The 22,175-nt window shown below is 47.2% G+C and overlaps 1 protein-coding gene across 3 annotated transcripts in view; it reads left to right on the top strand.

Annotated features, from left to right (window-relative positions):
- The window catches only part of LOC142579828 (protein NDNF-like), a 237,758-nt gene that overhangs the window by 106,557 nt on the left and 109,026 nt on the right, over window positions 1-22,175 (top strand). Inside the window, exon 2 of one of the 3 annotated variants that reach the window (XM_075690423.1) lies at window positions 7,216-7,294. The exons of 1 other annotated variant lie outside the window; for it this stretch is intronic. Coding sequence is in view for 1 of the 2 variants with exons in the window: in XM_075690414.1 (XP_075546529.1) it covers window positions 7,616-7,839 (224 nt within the window). In the remaining variant the exon portion in view is untranslated. One more of the 3 variants, XM_075690414.1, reaches the window with a different exon arrangement.

Raw genomic sequence — 22,175 nt, 5'->3', positions numbered from 1 at the left:
TCGGAGCACACCAGCACCAACATCTTTTGACGTATATTTAACAATAATAAAAGAAGACATAGTTCGAGAGATGTTTCGCTCTACATCGTAGCACAAACAGAAACACAAGATATCTTTGTCTTTTCACAGGTGCACGAGATATACTTGGCATGCGTGCTATTTTAACGAAGAGTGAGCATGTTGCTGTTTGTTAAATGAGTTGAGTCTGGGAAATTAGGTTACCGTTGGGTGGGCTATCCCCCAAAGCACCAAAAACACGCCCTAGCGATTGAGAAATGGGGGGAAAAAAGCAAGCAAAGAGGTGTAGGTCACGTATTATCTTAAATATAACGTGTGTCCCAGCTAACACAAGCCAAGCTTTTCAACGAAAAAAAAATATTAAAAAACACGGCGCAATAATGTCTATGGTATTCGGTCGCCAGAAGTCTGACCGATTACCGCAGGTTTTAAATTGTATCTCGCACCGTGTATATTTATCTTTTTTTTTTCGTTAAACAGCTTGGCTAGCTTTAGCTGGGACACCCTATATTTTCTTGAAAGTGCGTCATGAGAATTTTGAAACTGAGTCATTAAAAAGTAGGAAGTATCAAAGTAGCTACAAAAAAAGGTTTTGTGTATATCTTTCCAACTAGGAAAGTAGTTTTATTCTTCCCCTTACTATGCGGTGTGTTGCGATTGGTTTGAAGTTTTCCAAAAGTGAGGGGCGCCTAATAAAATAAATAATTGCATTATGCAAGCCCAATTAACAATAAGCCCCGCAATCAAAACTTAGATATTCGTTAGCAACAGGATTGTCTAAACCATGCTTGGCAACTGGAATACACAGTGAGGCTCGGTGTAACAAAAAATACTCGCCGTGGTTGCTTAGTGGCTATGGTGTTGGACTGCTAAGCACGAGGTCGCGGGATCGAATCCCGGCCGCGGCGGCCGCATTTCGATGTAGGCGAAATGCGAAAACACCCGTGTACTTAGATTTAGGTGCAGGTTAAAGAACCCCAAGTGGTCCAAATTTCCGGAGTCACCCACTACGGCGTGCCTCATAATAAGTGGTTTTGGCACGTAAAACCCCATAATTTAATTTAATTTTAAGAAAAAATATAGAAATTGGCCTGGCAGCACCAAGCTATGCTGGCATGTACTGAGAGCGGTAGCGTATGAACGAAAATGCATTGATTACGTTCAGAGCGTAGCACATGAGAAATGCCAGTCCCCTTCAGGATGTCTCCGGGGCGCGGTCGCAATGAAATCATTGGTCGCACAGGGGGCCAATAAGAAGGGCGCTGCTATAGTTCAGAAACAAAAAAACAACTGGACTCCACATGCGTGACGAACCCTCATGTGTGCATGTGCAGGTTTGCACTCTGTCGCTTTCCTCTTGTTCTCCCTCTCTGTCCCTCGGTGTGGGGTGGCAACCGGGGTGCAACTCGAGCTGACCTGCCCTGCGTTTCTTTTCCAGTCCTTCTCTCTCTGCGAAACAGGGGCCGAATTCCGAGAGCTTTTCGTTCGTAAGCGCTATTTGCCATTGGCTGACGTGTGCGCCATTGCGCACGTCACGGCACAGCCGTCTGGCTGTCTAAAGGTGTGGCCTAGTGCGTGCGTCATTGGGCACGTGACGGCGCAGCCGATGGGAAGCAGTTGGCGCCAGATCATGAGTGCAGAAAGTGAGCGCGTCCATGCGTTCCCAGGTCTATAAACAGTATAATGTTTTCTCATTCCCACACGTAAGCAGTCTTAAGTGTCTCTGCCGAATCAGTGACTACGTACCCTTATTTTAATTTTATTTTAACTGCAAGAATGAAGTCTAGAGTATGAAATCGATCCAAACCAAAAAATTCTATCCTTTTCCCGACATTTTATTTCCACCTCCAATTCCTCAAAATACTGTAAAACCATTTATTTTCGCGCGCCCTTAATTTATTGCTATTGCTATTTTCGCGCGCCCTTAATGCTATTTAATTGGCTACGCAAGCTTGTGCTGTACCATTCCTTTTAAAGGCTGTACGGGAAATCTTCGGCACTGCAAAGAGGGAGTGCCGTGTACTTCGATGAGCTAGATGAAGTTCAGTGGCTTCATCGGTGAGGCCGTTAGAGGCACTTTGTCCTATTTGCTCTTCAGGTGCGTCGCGATTTTGTCATTCCTGAAGAACACGTGGGACTGAAGTGCCACGTAGAAGGCTAAAGAGACTGCACTGTTTCGAAAAAGTAGGAATGGTAAAAAAAAGAAAACAAAACAGAAACGTAAAGGAGATTCTGCCGTCCAAGTTAACCGTTTAGTTAACCGTATGTAGTTAACCGTAACACAAGCCCGAAATTGCGAAGTTTAGTAGCCATGAATGTGCCCAAACTCCTCCATTCACGAACTACTGGGGTCGCGAAATTATACGGTGTGATCCGCTTTTATACGTCGATTGTCGATCAGCCGGCAAGTCTCTGTGCAGAACTGGGACTGGCTCAACAAATTTGTGCATTAAGTGTGGAGGCAATGTGCACAACACGAAAGTGAGCCCAGCTATCGTGAACTCGCGCAACGCCACCGTGGTTGTGAATAAGCGAAGCGGAGCGAGAACGACTAGATCTACGTGTCCTCTTGCCTGAACAGTCCGTTATTCTCTCGGCCATGCATTGTATCCTCATGCTTCTCATCCTCAGCAGAAACGTTGAACTGGCTCGCTTCAAAATGTGCTTGCTAAAAACATAGTGCTGCTCAAAATTACATGCGCATGCTTGTACGAAAAAGGACAACGGAGGGGATATATGCCTCTATTTAGTGCGCGCCAAACGTGGGTCTTATGCCGTACGTGCGTTGTATACGCACTACTGATGCCCGCAGCGTACGCGAAGCGTGCATCGTGCGTTCATTGGGATTCCTTTCTTTTCATCGAGAGCTGCCTCCGCAGCATCTATTTAAGACAGTAAATAAACGAGAGGCGACGGGCCCACATTTTCTCCTGCCGCAAAATCCGAATCCCGTCTATAAATCAGCAGAGGCGGAATACGAGGAGGAAACGGCGTGCGGACGCTGCGATCGTCATTCGTGGAGGCTCGCGGGACGTCCCGCGCCGGAGCTTCGCTCGCCTGCGGAACTGAGGAAAGTCCTTTTTTTTTTTCGCTTCTTTTTCTCCTTTCGCGAATGTCACTCGCGTCCGCCGTCTGCTTCTGTGCGCGAAAGGGACACCGGAAAAAAGAAAGCGCAAATCCGGTCTGCACGAAGACGTCCGTCTTGCTCCGGTTCGTTCGGGCGGCGGCCGTCGCCCGCGAGAATGACAAAAAAAAAAAAAAAGAGTCGCTCAGAAGAAGACGACGAGCGCAAAGAAGAGGTGGCAAGCGAAATTCACTGAAGAAGAAAGTGATATAAAAGAAAGTTGAGAACGGGAGACGAGGCGCCCGGTCTGTATAAGCGTCTGGACGCTGCTGCCGTGGCGCTGTGTTTGAGGTCGCGGCTACGCGGAGGTGAGAGAGCTCGCCTTCATACGTGCGCTGAGATGCCGCTTTTCAAAGACGCGTTGTGTTCTCTCCTTTTCCCGCCGTGGGCTGCCGGGCGCGTAGGCTCAGCTGGGCACTCCGCAGACTTCTGTGCGCCAAAATAACTGCGCGAAAATGTCGCATCCTTGCCCCTTCTCATAAGCCCGCTCTAAGCGTTGCACGCCTTCCACGAAATATATCGCCGGGCTTGTCGAGGGACCGGAAACTGTGCATGCTCCACGGATGTAAGTTTTATGGAATATTTAAAAATCGCCTTTTGCAGATAACGTACTTCTAGTCCTTGAGCTGGATGCTCAGGGAGGCGGACATGATTTGCACGAAAAAAATCGAAACACTTATTCAACTAATTAACAAAAATTCTGTAGTTAGCTTCTTAATTAATTCGTTTAAGTCACATATTGCAGTTTACCAATTGTAGCCTCTGAGTTTATCAGGCGCATCCACTTGGAGTGAATTTCCACAATGACACTAGTTTGGAGATATGCGCCATCAAACTCGCAGGTAAAAGATGCACTTTTGGTCCACTTACTTTTTCAACAAAACGCTCTTTTTATGCATTGAAGCGCGAAGGTAACTAGAACGCCCACGCATTTCATTCCACACTTTGGGAAATGACACTTCGAAACTGGCGTCATCCTGGAAATTCATTTCAACTGGATGCGTTTTGCAAACTCACTGGCTACAATTCCTAAATTGATATATGAGGCGTAAAGTAATCGACGAAGTCAATTAGTAAATTTTTATATTGTTTGTGTATTTGTTTCGATTTATCGTGCTAGTAATGTCCGTATTGTCGAACAATCCATATCAAGGAGAAGAATTATGGTATATGCCACAGGCGATTTTTTGAAAAGTCCGCAACACTATAAATTTCGTAGCACCATACCTATTGCCGCACCTTCCGTCCGGGCTAAGCGCAGCATGACTCATTTCTCTTGCGATGTCTATGAAATTCACGAATGCGCGCTATCTTCGCGTTGGTGTTGATGACAGCCGCGACTGCGAAGGCGTTAGCCACGGAGGAGAGATCGCGTGCTTTCCCTGATAGCACAGCTGTTTCAGCGCGAGCAAAACGTCGCTTTCCACCGTGCAGTCTACATTCATTGAGTTGTCTGCTGTCAGAGAGGGCTGTTCGTTGAGGAATATTTTTTCATGCTTTTTTCGTAACAGTTCTTTTTTTTTTTTGTACAATTCGCTTCTCCCCTCTATAATGTCTGTGTAGTCTGATATTACAAGAAATGAATGAATTAATAATTTTATAGACTTCGTGAACCATGATCCCCGAGCGACGTCCTCTTGAGCGGCTTTAATTGCGCTAGCTGCTGCTATTTGTTTTGGTTATTTGTTGCTATTTTTTTATGCATCATCAATGAGCGACAAACGGTGAACCCTGATTTCTTGGCTGCCTTAATGTGTGTGCGCCGAACAGTCGCTTCTTTCCTATTTTTCTTTCTGCTCATGTTTTCTACCTTCTCCCCGCCCCTCAGTCGCATTCAAAAATACGGACATTAGCCCGCAGTTTACCTGCTGCACTGCTACGCAGTACACTGTGGCATTTAAGATACCGCTCTCTTTCTATGACGCCACCCAAGCAGTGATGTATACACCTCAGTGTGCGCTCAATCGGCTAACTGAACAAGAATAGCTAGGTTTTGCCATGTTTTGTTTTTCTATCCGAAAACAGCAACTGAGCTTTTTGCGCTCGATAATCTGACTGGAGCTGTGATACCCAGTATTTGCGTCACAAATTCCCTCTCTCTACACAAAAATGCCTTCGAAATTTTCCCTGTTTCCATACATAGAAATTCACGGGCAGTTTCCGGTAGGCTTGCGGCCGCGATATGGCCCGTGTGGCTAGGAGTGTACCGCCCGTGCACACAATAAGGCTAGGGGCCCATAACCTACTTCCTCGGGACTTTTTTTTTATTTTGTTGCCTTGCTGTATAGATAGAAGCGAGAAACGACGCCTTCCTATAACAACCACGCTTATTTTCAGCTCGTGACTGCTAGGTGCGCTGATGTCCAACCGGGCATTTGCCCTGGCTAACCTTCCTGTTCGACCTGTCATATTTATCTCTCTCTCGACACTGTCGCTTGCAATGTGCACTTATTGGCTAACAAGAGGAAGTGGAGTAAGGCATGTTGTAGGGCTAGTCGGTTCATAGATTCAGCAAAATTTTAAACTGCGCGAAGAAGACAGGACATGACATCTGCGCTTTGTGTGTGCGTCTATGTTTCTGTTCATGTCCTGTCTCACTCGCGCAGTTTAAAATTTTGCTGAAGAGGAAGTGGTGTAATGAAACATACCGGCTGTGGTATCGTATAGTGACTTCGGAGCTGCGCTGCTGAGCACACGGCCGCGCGCGTCGCCTGTATATGATGTAGTTGAGATTAATTGGTGTAAACATCATCCGTGTGACTTCGGACGGCCCTGCGCTTTCTGATGTTAATTTTCTTTGAGTTACTTTTTTCATTGTAAATTCGTTTCATGGCAGGACCGTTAACCTCACTCACTCTCTCGATATCAAATACTGCATACAGGGTGTTTCAATTAACTTGAGCCAAACTTTAAAAATATGCAAATGCTACGTAGCTGGACAGAACCAAGGTAATGTTTGCCATCGCTTGGAGATACTTAGATCATTTTTGTTTCATACCGCCTAATCATATAATTGATCTTAATTAATTACGTATATTCTCAATTATTATGATTGGATCAATGAGCAAAATGTAGATCAATGAGCAAAATTGTAGAGGAACATGAAAAACTCCCGATACAGCTTTCTGTTGCTGAATACGTTCTACATTAAAGTGTTTTTCCGGTCGTCAAAGGAGGCCGTGAACACACGCAAGGTGCCTCGAGCGGCTAGTCGCACGGCAGTTCTCATTCAAGGACATTCAAGGACATTTTAGGGGCATTCATTCACAGGAAAGTGAGAGAAGAGAGAAAATGATGGGGATAAGGCTCACACATGCGACCAAACGCCCAACGCACTCTGCCTAACTAACGGACGGTGTTGCTGCACTTGTAGGGAATAACACGCCTATAGAATTTCTGATCTGCCCAAGACGACGTGTTCCTCATCTTCGCGAAAGAAAAGCTGACCAAAGACTTCCCACACGAGTAGGCGTTTCCCCTGCGTCCTTCGAAACACCCCCAACAGTGCCCACTGCGCGAGCTTTTATGGACAGCGTTAAGTGTTCGAGCGAAAAAAAAAAAATCGTGACTGCATGACCCCTCTCAAGAGCAAAGCAAGACCGCTTTTAACTCGGGCGTTTTCCCTTCCTTGCTGGTATTGTTGCCGTTTTTATTTCGTGTTTTTTTTTTCCTCTTGCTTGTTTCGCGCATAACTTTTCCCTGAGTAAGGGAGGCTGGGCAGAACCCCGAAAACTAAAAGATCTGAGGTACCTCGGCCCCGTATATATAGTTTAGCAAATATAAATATCCGTCCACAAACGCCATCAGCGTCTGCTGCTTGTCTCTACTGCTTCCCTGTCAGTTCTTGTTCATTTTCTAGTAGACTGGAAGGAATTTCTCCGTTCCGACGAGAGAGAGCATGCCGCTTGGCTCGCGCGCTTCCTTCTGGTTATTTGTTCGGGCTGTTGTACCTGCAGAGGGCTCGTATACTTGGCACCACTCAACATTTTCCTGTTTCTCCGATTCCCGATTCCTAAAACTATATTGGGCGCTGCCCATTTCATCTCGGGCTTCGTCTTTCCCTCTGTTCGCAGGGTGCCGACGCCTCACCTGGAGCGTGCCGTGACAGCGGACAAAAAGGAGCAGAGGGAGCAGCGCGCGGTCCGAGAAAAAGTAGGTTAAGCCAGGGCTTCGAGGCGCCTGCGCGCATTGAGACACACACTCGCAGAGGGCGCGAAAGCAACAACACAGCCGGAATCTGGACGCGCCGGCCCTCGTATGCGCGGACCGCCTCCGCGCCTGGCCGCGCGGCAGCCGAGTGCGCCCTGGTAGGAGAGCGGCCGCGCACAAAGGCAGCGTCTGGTTTAAATCCAGCGGGGCTATGTTTAGCCCGGGCGGGAGACGGCCTCGCTTGCCTGCTGCGCCGACCGTGGTGAAACGAGATTCACAAGAAGTGACAAAGAAAGACGGACAGAAAATAAAGTAGGGAGGGAGATGCGGGGCGGCTCGAGCCGTACTGTACGCGCTGCGCCTACGAAGGTGCCTAGAGGGGCCACACTGGCGCGGCACAGGCGCCAAGGCAGCGAGCAAGGGCGCTACCCTGGCGTCGTGACCCCTGGTAGCTCAACTTGCGGTGCAATCACCTCCGAGAGCCACACGCCGGAGTCCGCTGAAGCCACGAGCCACGCATGCGGCAGTCGAGCCAGCGTGTCCTGCAGGTAATAGACACCGCAAACATGCATAAATACTGCGTTGTTTAGTGGGAAGGAAAACAGATACATCTCTGTATGCACGTCAGCCATACTTGCGTCCGATGTCCAGCATAGGGGATCACGATTCAACGATTATTGGCAACTCCGAAAATGACGAACCGAGGCATCTGCCCATGCATGTTTGGGCATTTCTGGCTGCGGCGCCGCAAGCGTAGGGCCATGGTGGGTTTTACCTACGCTACTGACACTGGTTGCGAAGAGAAAGTTCAGGACCCGTATTCACAAGAAGCTCTTACGCTAGAATTTCTCGCAAAAGTCTTTTCCAGCCAATTCTGATGCTGGACATCATATTAACGAAGGCAGCCAGCATATGTCAAATAACACTTGCGAACGAAATGCTTAGCGATTTCGGTACCAGGTCTCGAACAGCGGTCAGAGCTCAGATCAGAAACATTGGCCTGATCTACGTATGTACTACAAGAACGCACCTGCGCTCAAGGCGGTGAGGCTAACACTCCATACCGAGGTCGTGCTCCGAGTCGGTCAGTGTGGATGACGGCAGTAAATAAGCAGTGTGTATAACGGCAGTAAAAACATTATTGAAGTTCCTCAACCAAGAGACTCCTGGTAGACAATCGCATTACGCGGGGTGCGCCTTCATCTGCAACAAGCATTTTTTTTTTTTGTATGGCTGACGCAAGTGCTTCACGTACGGTAAAGGAATGGTCGACTGTCCACCAATTATCACCTGCACATGTGCAATGCCGCATCTCTTTCACACGCAGGGCCCAATGCGTCAGCTAGCTTTTCGTCCGGCTAGCACTAAAATTGCGCAGCGCTGCCTGTTCAACTGAAGGTTCAACTCCCTTCAGTTGATAGTCGGCGTTCGTGTTGTCCACTTCTCTACTCTTGTGTCCTGTCTGCACGCCTCACTTCTTTTTTTGCATAATGCTGCCTGTTCCTCGGACGAGCTGTGCGACAAACAGTACATTCAGCCTCAAGCACGGAATCGTTCATTTCAGCTTAGCCCATTGCATTTTGCGGCAACTTTCGTTGTTGTTGTTTTTTTTCGTTTTTTCTCGTTTTTTTTTTTGTACCCCCATTTTACCTTATGCCTTATCCATCCCCTGTAGCCGTTTTGTCTGCCTAAAGCGAGGGGTAGTAATGTCAATTGCATATCTATAAGTTTGCGTGCTGAACAGCTACCGTGCATTCATCGCTATAATTGACGAAGTGCAACGATGACGTGCCTAATCATTTGTTAAAATCCCGAAATCACAAGAACTGCACAGTTGCATTAGTCAACACAGTAAGAAAGAGAGGAGAGCTTCATAGTACCGTGCTAATCATGCGTTTGTTTGCTTCTTTGTGTGCTGAAATTATGGAACAAAAGAGGAAGCTCAATGGATATGTAAAATTGCAGGGAACATAGCTGTGTGTCCGGTTTCAGATAGCTCCCTATACAGCGATTCTACTTGAACAACTCTACCTGTTTCCTCTCATGACATACCAACAGTATGGCAAACTAAAAAGAAAGGCACACAAAATGTGACTGAGCAGAATACATCCAGTCGCCTCACTATTGCAGAAGCAAGGGAACCACATTTCACCGTAATTCGCAGCTTGGAAACATGCCAACATCTCTTCAGAATTTCTTCCCAGCATTCTGCGCGCCCACTTATCTCTCTGATAGAGAACAAGCCGGGTGCTCAGATACATGCCATGTTTCAAGAGCATAAATCACGACTTCCACGATCAGCTTTTTGGCACTCGGACCTCTGCTACCCACCATAGCTCCTGCAGGCGCCGAAAATAGAAACATCAATCGAAGGGCATAAAAATAAAAGCGACGTTTCCATGTTAGCAGCGAAACAATTAACGTTACATCACCTATTTCACAAGTACCACTAATCTATTCACGTGTACACGGACGGCTCTGTAATCAAAGATTTTGCGCCTGCAGCTTATGTTATACCATCCTTAGAGGTAGAGTATTCGCTTGTCGACTAGGATGCACGTCGTCACCAACAACAGCGGAGTTAGTGGCAATTCTTCAAGCCACTTGCTTTATCGAAACAAACGAGACACCAACAAAGTGGGTAATCTGCATGGACTCCTTATCAGCTTTAGCATGTCTTGAAAATATTGATGACAGCCAACCACACGCACGAATAACATACGCAATACTGAACAGTTTAACTCAGGCTAATGAAAGGAAACATGAAGTAATATTACAGTGGGTCCCGGGACATGCTGGTATAGCAGGCAACGAACTAGCGGACTCGTTGGCAAAATCGGCCCATAAAGATGCAGAAATTCAACTGACCCTATTATCACCAATGGACACGAAACGCATATTGAGAGCACTAAAGAAGGACTTGTGTATGTCAACTTGGTTTAATGAAAATACCAAGGAATCAATTCTTTACGAAGTGGACCCTCAACTCAAATACCAGTTGGATGTAGAACTTTTGAGAAGTACGGAGACACTTATTCATCGACTGCGCCTTGGGACAGCATACACCAAACATTTCCTATATCGCATAAAACGGGCTCCTTCCCCGGCTTGCTCCTGTGGCCACGACGATGACGATGTTCGCCATCTATTCCTCGAATGCCCCATATACGCGATGCAAAGACGGCAGCTAGAAAAAGAGTTACAATCCATTGATCGTCACCGGCCTTTCTCACTCGCGAAATTGCTGGGCCCATGGCCATCAAAAATAGCACAGCGAAAAGCATTGAGCGCACTTGAGTGTTTTTACAAAGAAACAGGCATCCTTAACAAGTACTAGATGCTGTGCTGAATAATCACACGATATTACTATACCTTGTTACTATTATTTGTAATTATTAGTGCTTGTATATTACGTGTTATACTGTTTATATGCTCATCGCAATCTACATCACGGGCTTTTGTATGTGTTTGTGACTGTTTACAAATTCATTGTGGTGCAACTTGCATTTGACTTTCATATTGTTATGTTCACGGGTGCATAGGACTGTGTACTGTGGAGTTCTGACGCTGTGGACGTGATTTCTTCTCACTTTCTTACATATTTCTTTATATCGTTGTTTCCGCTATGAGAAAAGGAGTAACCGTCACCGTTATAAGGTGACTACGTCTCTTTCTTTTATTTCCATTTCAATAAAAAGAACTATGACAGAACGGCAAAAATGCCAAACAGAATTCTCCTTTTTTGCTTTGCATGAATCACTGACCGGAGCAGGGTTTTCTCCGTATCTGAAAGGTAAATAATTCCGCTAGATGCTTGTGTGCAACAGATAAACCTAAAAGTTGGGACTCATGCAAAACTATTTATTTCGTTTCGTTTTTCTGTTCCATTGCAAAATGTCCCAGAACGTACACAACCCACGGTTGCATAAGAAACGCACCATTTCTCATGAATATAGAGCGCCTAAAGAAAAAAAAAACACTGTCGCTGCGCAAACCGCAGCCGTTTGACGCTGCGTGCAAACGAAAGACCAAATCTTGCTGCATCGGTAACTGCTGCTTTTCGGTCTACAAAGAAAGCTCGTGAAATCAAGGGAAGCCTTAACGCAAGCGTCTGACACGAGCAATTCGCGCTGAGTGGAGAAGCTATCGGCCTCTGCCATAGTGCTCCCCGTCGTGAAATGCTCTTGAAATTTTCACACGCTTTCTTTAGAGCCGTTTTTCCGTGATTTTTATTTCAGACCAACAAGCGAACAAAACAATTGCGTACTGCTTCTGGGGAACGAGCAGCTACCAATAGTTACACGACTTTATCTGCTGCCTTCCCATTCGACACGAATGTAGCGTTCAAGTTTCGCAGCTGCGTTCATTGTTCCAAAGCATAGGAATAAAACCTATTTTTTCTAACTGTCATCCACGATTAGCCATGGTCTTCGTGTCATGCCTATCGCTGTCGTGAATGGTCGGCTCCTCCTAAACACCGGTTAATTAAGAAACGCTTTCATGCCAGAGACATGCACGAATACTGCCCTAGATTTCTAGGTCCCGCTGGCCAGGTAAAGTTTAAGAAACCATGGAAATTACACAATGAAATGTCTAAATATTAACTGGGTTTGTTTAGGGTTCTTGGCATGAGGCAAACATCGCAGCCGTGATTACAAAAGCAGCTATAGTCTTTCTACAAGTTACTGGACTAAACACACGGCTTTAGAGATACCACCAAGCACGATGGAGTTTTACGTACACATCTTCTCACTGTAATGCGTTAGCATTCTAAGGGTATTTCAGGCATTTTCCGGAAGCTATGTATGTATGTGTGGCAACCGTTGGACCAACTTGTGCCACTGAGTATGTGGCAATGTGTACACATGTGCCGCTCTTCAACAAACCTCTTTCACGCCGACATCGGTCACTGTAGATGCGGGACAGGGTAGTTACCGCTGTTCAATGGAACTCTTTGACGCCGACTTGGAGCGCTGGATATGTGCCAGTAGGTGTGTTCCGTTCTTCAACGAATCTATTTTACACCAACTTGGGTTACAGGGTATTGCCACTGGCAATGTACTGCTCTACAATGATAAAAAAAAATATGCTTTAACTGTTTCTTACGCTTCGCGGAATCGAACCCACGTCACAAGGATTCTTCAAGGACAGCAACCCGATGCTTTAACGACCTGCGCCTTGAATGCGGTATATGCCGATCTTCAATGAACCTCTCGCCAACTTGGGTCGCTGAGTATGTGCCACTGGGTGGACGGCAAGCGAGGGAACGATTCTCAGAGTTCGCACGCGGCGCGCCACGCTTCTCGTCTCGGAGGCCACGCGCGGCCTTCTTGCCAGCGCCACTAGATGGCGCCGTGTGTCCAGAAAGAAGCGCGAGAGAGGAGCCCGGTTGTCGCATGACGCGTTTCTCAGCGTTCGCACGCACCGGCGCGCCATGCAGCAACCGGTGAAGCACCTGGCAGCCTTCGAAATCAGGGCGCCACTCGATCTTGGTTGCCGGGTTCTGCATCTGCTAACTGCCAGGTACCGGTGTCGCCTTGTGAGATGCTGCCTAAATGCTTCTCTTTTTTTTTAATTGGAGAATTGCGAGACGTTCAGCTTGGCAAGATACTTCGAGAATGAATACTACCCATTTATGACCAATTTCGCCAAACAAGGTTTCCTGCAGTTGGCATTTAATTGCTAACGAAAGACTGCGAGCAAAAGGTGTTTATGTCGTGAAAAATAGAATCACGGAAATAAGAACAAATTTCTGTAAAGAATAGCCCTCGATGTTTTCGACAACCCGAGGGAGTCATATCTTTGCCACCGTACTAGTGCCTGGTCTCCCTCACTCGAGCAACCCAGCAAGCCCGGTGTGTGACGGGACACCGCCGATAACTGCATGCTGCACAGCCTGCACGTTTTCTTTGGTTACAAAAGGCGTTTGCAGGCGCTTCTTCCCATTAGAACTATTACGCTACGTTAACATATCCGAAAGCCCTTAAAGTGCTCAGTGAATGTGCGCGGTTCTCGCAGACACAATTATCATGGCAGGTAATCGGACAGTTGTGCCAACTCACTCGACAACACTCGCTATATGACCTGCACCTTCGGGGGACTTATGCTGGAGCGTCAGCTGCGAGCGAAGGCACCAATAAGTATAGTCCTGGGATGTGGTCGAGCAACGGTCCAACGGTCCGGTATGAGGAGGCTAAAACCGGCACTGCGGGGTTGCTTCTGACGCCACTAACTCAAGCACGGGTGCGGTCGTATTGTAGGAGGATTAGTGTCGATAAAACGAAGCAAAAGTACAAAATCCACATAGACGGCAAGAAAATCTGTCTTCTTCTTTTCCGAGGTAGATCACTCAGTCGTGACGTATATACGCGCAGGAAGCCCTCGCGGCCTCCTTACAGCGATACCGTGAAAAGCACCTGGAGGCGGCGTACATAATTCATGCCTCCTTGGTCGACTTGCTCTCTCCTAGCGGATTTCAAGGCACGCAGCCTGTGAGCATGCAACGCGTACGTGACACTGGAAGAAACACGCGACTCACGAGCGGCGGCGGTGGCAGGCGCTTCAGTCGCACGAGGGGGTCCCGCGACACGGGAACCGCGCGCGCAGGTCACGCACGCCACAGCACAGGGCGGTGATGCCCGAACGCTGGGAGCCAACACCCCCCCCCCCCCCCTCCTATGGCACGTTGGTCCGCAAAAAATTGCAACAATTCGGTTTCCTGCTTAAACCGCGCGGCGTCTGGGTCGGAAACACGAATATCCGGCTTTCGGGAGACGCACGGATACGAAACAAGGGCGCTGTCGTAGCGGCGGGAAGCAACGGACGCTGATGAGGGCCTCCGTGCGCGCACCGCCACCGGATCTCCATCACGCGCTGCTTTTCGTCAATAAACAGAAAGAGGAGCCCGTCTGTGGAGCCGGCCGCGCGCTATTGAGCAAGCCAAAGCGACCGTAGCGTGGCTTAGGCCCTGCAGTCCCGCGCTTCTGCGATGCGGTGTCATTTAGGTACACGCCAGGGAAGGTCGTTCGATGGGCTATGCATCAATGCGCAGAGCCTGGGCGTCTCCACTTATAGCCTGAAAATAAACAATTTTGAATTTGTCACTCTTTCTGTTAGTCAGCGTACGAGTACGCCGTCGTTTATTTCACTGTATCACCAAGATTTTATTTTTTATGTGAGCGAGTCTATAACAATAGTTGTTTAATTAATACCGAGTGCCTCGGTCTCATAGAAACCTTGCAAGCATGCTATTTTGGAAGGCGATGTGACGGTGCAGTGCAAACTGATTTGCACCCTTAAGGGCGCTTTCTGTCTACACTCTTAAGCAAAATTACACCCTTTGGGTCGTATCTTGCCACACAACGATAATCGTCATCTGTCTTGTCCGCATTTCCTTTCTTGAACGCTGCGAGTCCGGTACTTTCACGTCACGAACGGCATGCCCGTTATCAGCATGACAGAGCATTCTCGACAGGAATGTAGCGAGCATGGAGTTTTCAAGAAAGTAAACGGAAGCAAAGCAGATGATGATTATCGTTGTGATACAAGCCCCAAAGGGTGGAAACTTTATAAGAATGTACACTATTAAACAAATGTGCACCCTATGGGGCGTATATTTGCCACACAACGATAATCGTCATCTGCATTGCTTGCGTGTCCTTCCTTGAAAATGCTGCGCTCGCTACTTTTCTGTCGAGAATCCTCTGTCATGCTGATAACGCGCATGCCGTTCGTTACTGGGAAGTACCGGGCCCGCTGCGTTAAAGAAACGAACTGCGGACGAGACAGATGACGATTATCGTTGTGTGGCAAAAAGGTGTAATTTTGTTTAAGAGTGCAAGAAAAGTTTACACCCTTTGAGTCGTATCTTGCCACACAACCATAAATGTAACCTGTTTTGTGCGCATTTGCTTTATTGAACGCTGCGAGCCCGGTGCTTCCACGTCACGAATGGCATGCGCGTTATCAGCATGACAGAGGATTCTCGACAGGAAAGTAGCGGGCGCGGCGTTTTCAATAAAGGAAATGCAAGCAAGGCAGATGACGATTATTGTTGTGTGGCAGATATACGCCCCAAATGGTGTAAACTTTTTTTAGAGTGTGGGTACGATCCAAAGGGTGTAATTTTGTTCAACACTGTAGGACGTTTAAGGGTGTAAATCGGTTTACAGCGCGCTAGGCAGATAGACGGCCCTTCAATGATTCGTTTCTCGTTCTGTCGTTGGGACTCGTTCCTTTCCTTCAACAGCGCACTGGGCGTGCTCCTCCCATTCAAGCCCAATTCCATCGGCAGTGACTCAGCAGGGCAATTTCCGGAAAGAGGATTACTTCATTAATCACTCTTCATTTGTGCCGAGAGTTGTGGGAGCAGAGCCGCGCAATTTGTCAGAACGAAAGGGGCACAGCGCCCGTCCGTCCTTTCCTTGAAACCGAGACGCGAAGGCTTGATGACGAGTCCCGCTCATAACTGTGCGGCACGAACTCCCGACACGCGCTCGTGGCCGAACCACGCAGCGCGTCGCGAGGAAGAGAGAGGAGCAGATGCGCTGCTTCGATAGTTTCGCTCGGAGCATCTCCACGGAGTGCCCAGTCGTTAATGCGTTTTTAACAGACGCGCCGCTTTTAGGTCACGCGACACAGCCGTCGCGAGACCGTGCGAGCACGCGCGGCCCGGCGCCTCCGTCAGCGCCGCGCAGCATCTCACGTTGTCGCGACGGTCTGCACCCGCGGGCACCGAGCCAGCGTTCGCGGCCCCGGACCGAGAACCAAGTCGCGCCGTGGTACCGGAGGATGCGACTTGTTCGCTTTGTTGCGTGGATTTCAAGAAGGGCTTTATCGCTTCTAGGAGGCAGCGCCGGCGGTGGCTCCTCGACCGATGGCGTGTGTAAAAAATTACGCCGATCCCGCGCGCTGCTAAAATCGGTTTAGGTGAAGCTTTCTGAATAGTTTGCGAGGAATTCGGTTCTTGTTAGTCGGCTAAACGCAAAAGTAAGGAGTTGAACTCGTTTTCACCGGCATCCGCCTCGCTAACGTAACTTTATTCCGTTCAAATATCGCAGACTTTTGCAAAGGGGACCGCATGCAGAAGCGTTGCGGAAAAAAGGAGACGTGGACAGGAAAGACGCGCCTTTTTCTGCAACGCTTCTGCGCTCCGCTTTTGCAAAAATAATGTCAAACCAACTAGCCCAACAGCTTGCTATTCCACAAGCCGTAGATACGGTAGGCAGAAACCACGAGCCTATCGCACACACTATACACATGGAACCGAACCCACCCTGCATGAAGTCAGAAAAGCTTCGCTTTGAAAGTGGTAACCGAGCCCACCAGCTGACTGTGCACCATGACAGCATGGCCAATGAAGATATACTGTCCAAGTCCTCATTATCCGTGACACATCGTCCATGACAGCAGCCGGAACCCACAAGGTGAGGGAAAGGGCAAACGCCTTAAATGATGAAAATGCTAGGCAACGGTAATCGGGAGGTTTACTGAGAGATTTACAGTTCCACGGCACGTGACCGAAGCTCCGTGCACTTCAAGTACAGATCGCAAAGACGGATATGGCTTTAGAGACAGACAGGTGACGTGTGGGTGGTCGCAAATGTAATGCGCATAATTACACTAACCGCATAATTATGATCACTAATCGTATCTCTCTAGCGCACGTGATCAGATACATATAACTGATGCTGGAGAGACATAGGGAGGATCAGACAAGCATCCGGAGTGAGGGAGAAGTAGGAAAGAGGAAAGGCAGGGAGGTTAACCAGACGCACGTCCAGTTTACTATCCGGCTGTTAAAACAACGCATGGGGTAACGCTAAATATATATGTAGACTGATCAATTACTACTTTGTTGGAGGCCCTTCTTTGGCGGTTATATTTGTAATATCATAAAGAAAGCGAAGTATGCCTGCAGGATGTCAAAGTTCTCTCTTTAGGACCCATGTTTGGAGCCGTGGCTTCCGGAATTTTGTCCCGCTGGAAAAGTCCGCGATTGTTGCTATATGGTAACTTTAATTGTGATTGCGATGCAATTATTTATCTTGCGATCAGCAATTAAGTAGCTCGATCGAATGTTGCCATTATCTCAGATGTTACAGAGAGACGCTACGGTTGGTTGGTTCTTCCTTAGTGAAATGGCGCATTCCACTTTGGGGGATCAACCATGAATCGGACAGTACCTGAGAGTTTAAAAAAAGAAACTTCGGAAAATAAGTTACCGCGTTTCAGCTTTAATGTTATTTTTCATATGTGCCGGTTACCAGCTAGCTTCATTTTAGATATTATATTATGGCCCCTAAATAATTCGCTATGAAGTTGTATATTATTTTGTTCGTTATGTTGGCATACAGATTACAGACGCCAAGCTATATAGTGTAACGGCATTCACGCGGATTTGAAAGCTTGGAAGAATTGGTAATTTGAGCTTAAGCTTTATTTGCAGAACTCTTTGCGGATTTGTTAAAATTAAAAATGTACCGTTCTGCTGTGCCCATTTGTGCCCCGCCTATTCGTATAGCAGTTAGCAAAAAAACTAATCTCGTATTCGTCTTTTTCCTTCTTTCTTGTCTATCAGATAAGTAACGAGGCTGGTGGTCTTGCTATACAGGCAAGTCGGCAATCGGTCCTTCTTAGCATTTCTCCCAGAACCACGAAGCCGCGTCATATCGGGTGCGACGATATACAACGTCAAGCAGCTATTTCATATTTTTATCTTCGATCGTGCTTTCGTATTTTACGCTTGAGCGAGAAGATGCACTTCTTCTAATATCGAAGGTCAAACTGTTATAGTGTTTGGATGGTAGATGGGCCTAGAAGTGCAATCTAATTAGGTTGGGAATTAGGTTGAGAGGTAGCCACAAGTACGCTAATGTGGTTAACCTCTCCACCTTGCTTCGTTCTCTCCGCACCTGTCTCTTTCTTTACAATAATAAAAAGAACGCCTTAGTTGTTCGGCAATTGTGCTTTTTTGCGCGATAGAAGCTCAACATACCCTTTTAAGCGCTTACAAGCGGCCGTAAGCAACATAGCATGCTATGAATGAGCACGTTTACGTCTGATTAAAGTCTTTAATAAAGGTTAGTGGGTACATCCGGCCAACTGTTGATGGATGCATTAGTTCTGGAAATTACTTTTGCCAGCGGAAATCGTCCTCCATTTGGTGCCTCGTCGCAGTATGCACAGTATGCTCCGGGCATATTGTGCTGCACAACACGTGGCGTGCCACGGAGCACCTCCCCTCCTCCATTAAGCACTCTGCGAGGCCTTGCTCAACGGGTGCATTGTGGATATCTTAATAGCCCCGCGCTGAGGCGCAGCGCAGGATAGGTGCGCGCTCGCTTACCGCTGGTCGCGATCGAGACGAAGGGCCTCTGCTATGGACTACGCCCTAAGGCGCATGTCGGTTCTCATCGGACCTCCTGCGTAACTGTAAGAGGCTTAGAACAACAGAAACTTCAGCTAATTGGCAAGCATTCGGGGTCTAAAATGTTAGACGGAGAGAACATGGACACAAAGAAAACACATGCACACACACACAAGCGCTGACTATCAGCTGAAATTTCGCAATGAAGGGCAGAAAGAATACAGAACTAAAATAGACATTACAGAACAGTGACCCAGGTTACAACCGAGGTTAGTCGTTGCATTCAAAAAGATTTTCCGCAACGTTAACTTCATGTGCATTCGCCGCGTACTCCAGCAGCGCTGAGTACCTCTTCTAAGCGGCCTTGTCAAGCACATTTCTCTGTACGTTAGCTTAAGAAGAAAACAAAGATATGGAGGAAGAGGAGATGATGATCAACGGTAACAGCTTGGCAATCTTAGTTTTTACATCGTTTAGAGCTGTTACATCGCAGCAGTTTGATAAAATTGTCATCAATAACTCTAAGAAGAAATATGAGTGCGCATTCAATAAATTAAAGGCCGAAACATAGGAGCAACGGGCCACAGCCCCCCCCCCCCCCTTGTCTTGCAGAAAAGTTGCGTCATTCCACTCTTTCTTACCTGCTCAAATGTCAGCCTATATATAGTGCTGTGCGTGCGCTTGCTTGTTCCTTACAAAAAGAGTGACATTCTTCTTTCATAATGTTCTTTCCCCGAGAAAAGAACGCAAAACGAGCAGTGTAGACAGGGGCAAAAAGCGAGCGAGAATAAGATGGCCGTTTCCAGGTTGTTCTTTTCTTTTTGCGCCCTGAGAAACGCGCTACTCTAAGGAGGGGTGTCGCCACTCCTGCGAGAAGCCCTTGTTCCGGCCTCGATTTCTTCTGTTTTCGTGCGCTACATGATCGGGCCATTGTTCCCAAGGAAAGAGCTCGGAGCCAGCGATAACGGCTTCGCGAAGAGCTTTCATCAGAAGGAAAGGGGGGAGAGAAACATAAAAGGTGAAACGCATGGCCAATGCCAGAAGAAGAGTGCAATGGGAGCAGACAGGAAGGAGTACACCGAACCGGCGTTCCGTCCGGTCAACAAATGACCACTTCGAGAACAATGGGGCGCAGCAGCGGCCGCGCGTCTCTGGCTGGGAGAAAAGGGGCGGGAGCTGGGTGCTGGGCCGTGCGAGGAAGCCCACCCTCACGGCGCCGCCAGTTCAGCAGTCTCGCTGGTGAACAGCAGCAGGGCGGTGATATAGCGGCCGCAGAAACGCCGAGGAAAAGACGTAATTGCCGTGCAGCCGGAGACAGCCAGGCTGCCTCGGCAGCGGGAATCCGGTAACGCACAGTCTCGCGCGCCCGCGTTGAGGGCCCTTTGAGCTCCGGTCCGGAGCAGCCGTCACGACAGCACACGCGCCGCCGAGAAGGGGGTCTTCGAGGGGGGCGGAATCTACTTGGGCGCATTTTCATTTTTTTTTTGTTAAAAATAGGAACGTTGTCTCTTCTCCGGTTCGCGACGAGGAGGAGGCACTGCCAGTCCGTCGCTGCGCGCAGCAGAGCGCTGCAGCCGCCACCGCTTGGGATCCGCTAATCGCACAAGGATTCATATTTATTTCAACATATCAATATGTTTAAATAAACAATAGCGGCTCAAATTTGAAACATATCACCAGAGGCGTTCCTCAGGGTGGTATTCTTGGCCCGTTCCTGTTTATTGTATATATAAATGACTTAGTAAATATCTATAAAGATGCGAAACGCGTAATGTACGCAGACGATGCCAGTATATTTTTTTCATCACCTGACTCTACTAGCCTTCAAAATAAAGCTATCACTGCTCTGAAAATTCTTCATGTATGGTCAAAACAAAACTGTCTACAAATCAATATAAACTAAACAGGAGCAGTAATCTTTAGGCCCAAATCTAAGCAAATAATCAGTTCCACCAACCTTGTTAATGGCGATGTAAAAATAGAAATTGTAGATAGTTTTTAAATACTTGGAGTTATTTTCACACAAAATATGCTTTCGGACATGCACATAGAGTCGATATTGGGCAAATCATCTCGTGTAGTTGGCATGATGGTGCCGCTGAGACCTCTTTTAGCTTACAGAATCAAGGTTCTTGTTTATAACACCCTATCTATAACACCCTGCTCGTGTGGGGTACCATATCACCTACGAATCTAGAAAAGATACATATACTTCAGAAAAAAAATTGTGCGAGCACTATTTAATTTACCTTACAATGCCCCCCACATCCGAATTATTTCCAAAAGGAAATATAATACCCATGTTTAACCTTTATAATTAGAAGTTTAGTCAAGCTTTCAAACGGGAGGTAAGAGAGAACCTAAAGTTTCTTCATGAGTTATCTAATCTCACCAGGAACACACATTCTTACATCACAAGGTGTACGGAACAGTGAAAGGTGGTCACTCCGCGAGCCAATTATTCTACACAAAAGATATCATACACACTACCAACACTTTTCGATTTGTTTCTGAAATCAAGTCTTGATATTTATATAACTGATGTACGAGCTTTACGTGAACGTTTTCTCACTCATTCTTTCTTAAGTAATTGGAGAGTGTTTTTCAGGAAATTTGTGTTCTTGCGTTTATTTTTGTGCATATTTCACATGTAGTCATCTGCTACGTATATATATCTGCTGTTCAATCGCTGTTTGCCTTGTAAAGGAGGCTGCGGGCTCTAGTCAAGTCGCTTGCCTCTAAGGCGACTTTTACCCCGCAGTCGCCTCCATCACTGATGCAAATAAAGAAGTTATTATTATTATATTGCGTCGGACAGGAGAGGGGACGTCGCACATTCGTATAGCCACTTTGACGATGAAATAACGAAAGGTAGTTGCGTTTTCGCAAGTGCCTGACACCTCTTATTGATTTTCTATGCGTTTATTTATCAATTAAGAAGCATATTAACTTTGCTGGAACGTACGTTTGTCAAAGATATATCTCTATGCGGCAAATACCGGCGGCTGCAGCACAATTCAAAGGACAAATAATAATAGTGAGGGTATTTCCAACAAAATGTTTTTGATCGGAGACGATGACTGGATGCTTCTGGATTGATTGTCAAAAGCCTTACACGCAATGGCCGTGGCTGTTCTCGTGGAGCAGTAATCCAGTGTATTTAGACGACAGGGTGCTTGGAAGATGAAGATAGAAAAAGGTGTCTGAGAAAAGGATAAGAGTGTCAGTCCGGTTTAAACGATCAAGAGTTGAGCACAATGCGATGGCGGGCTAGTTGGTGCGAATCCATAACTCTTTTGTTTAACGCAAAACAACAGACACAAGAAAGACGACCAGGACAAGGCGCTACTCTAAACTGGCATCATTTTATTGCGTCACTCCTTTATAGAGAGCAAAATCTAGAGGAACATGCGCAGTGAGCACCATGGGCAGGAACCACCAACATCCGATCACCAGAGCACACTCATGTGACAGAATCTAAAAAAACCATATTCAGCACTGTAATGAGGTTAAGGA

This window comes from Dermacentor variabilis, chromosome 1, assembly GCF_050947875.1.
Source record: "Dermacentor variabilis isolate Ectoservices chromosome 1, ASM5094787v1, whole genome shotgun sequence".
Taxonomy (NCBI): domain Eukaryota; kingdom Metazoa; phylum Arthropoda; class Arachnida; order Ixodida; family Ixodidae; genus Dermacentor; species Dermacentor variabilis.
The sequence above is the reverse complement of the archived record's forward strand: the minus strand, read 5'-3'. Positions and strand labels throughout refer to the sequence as shown.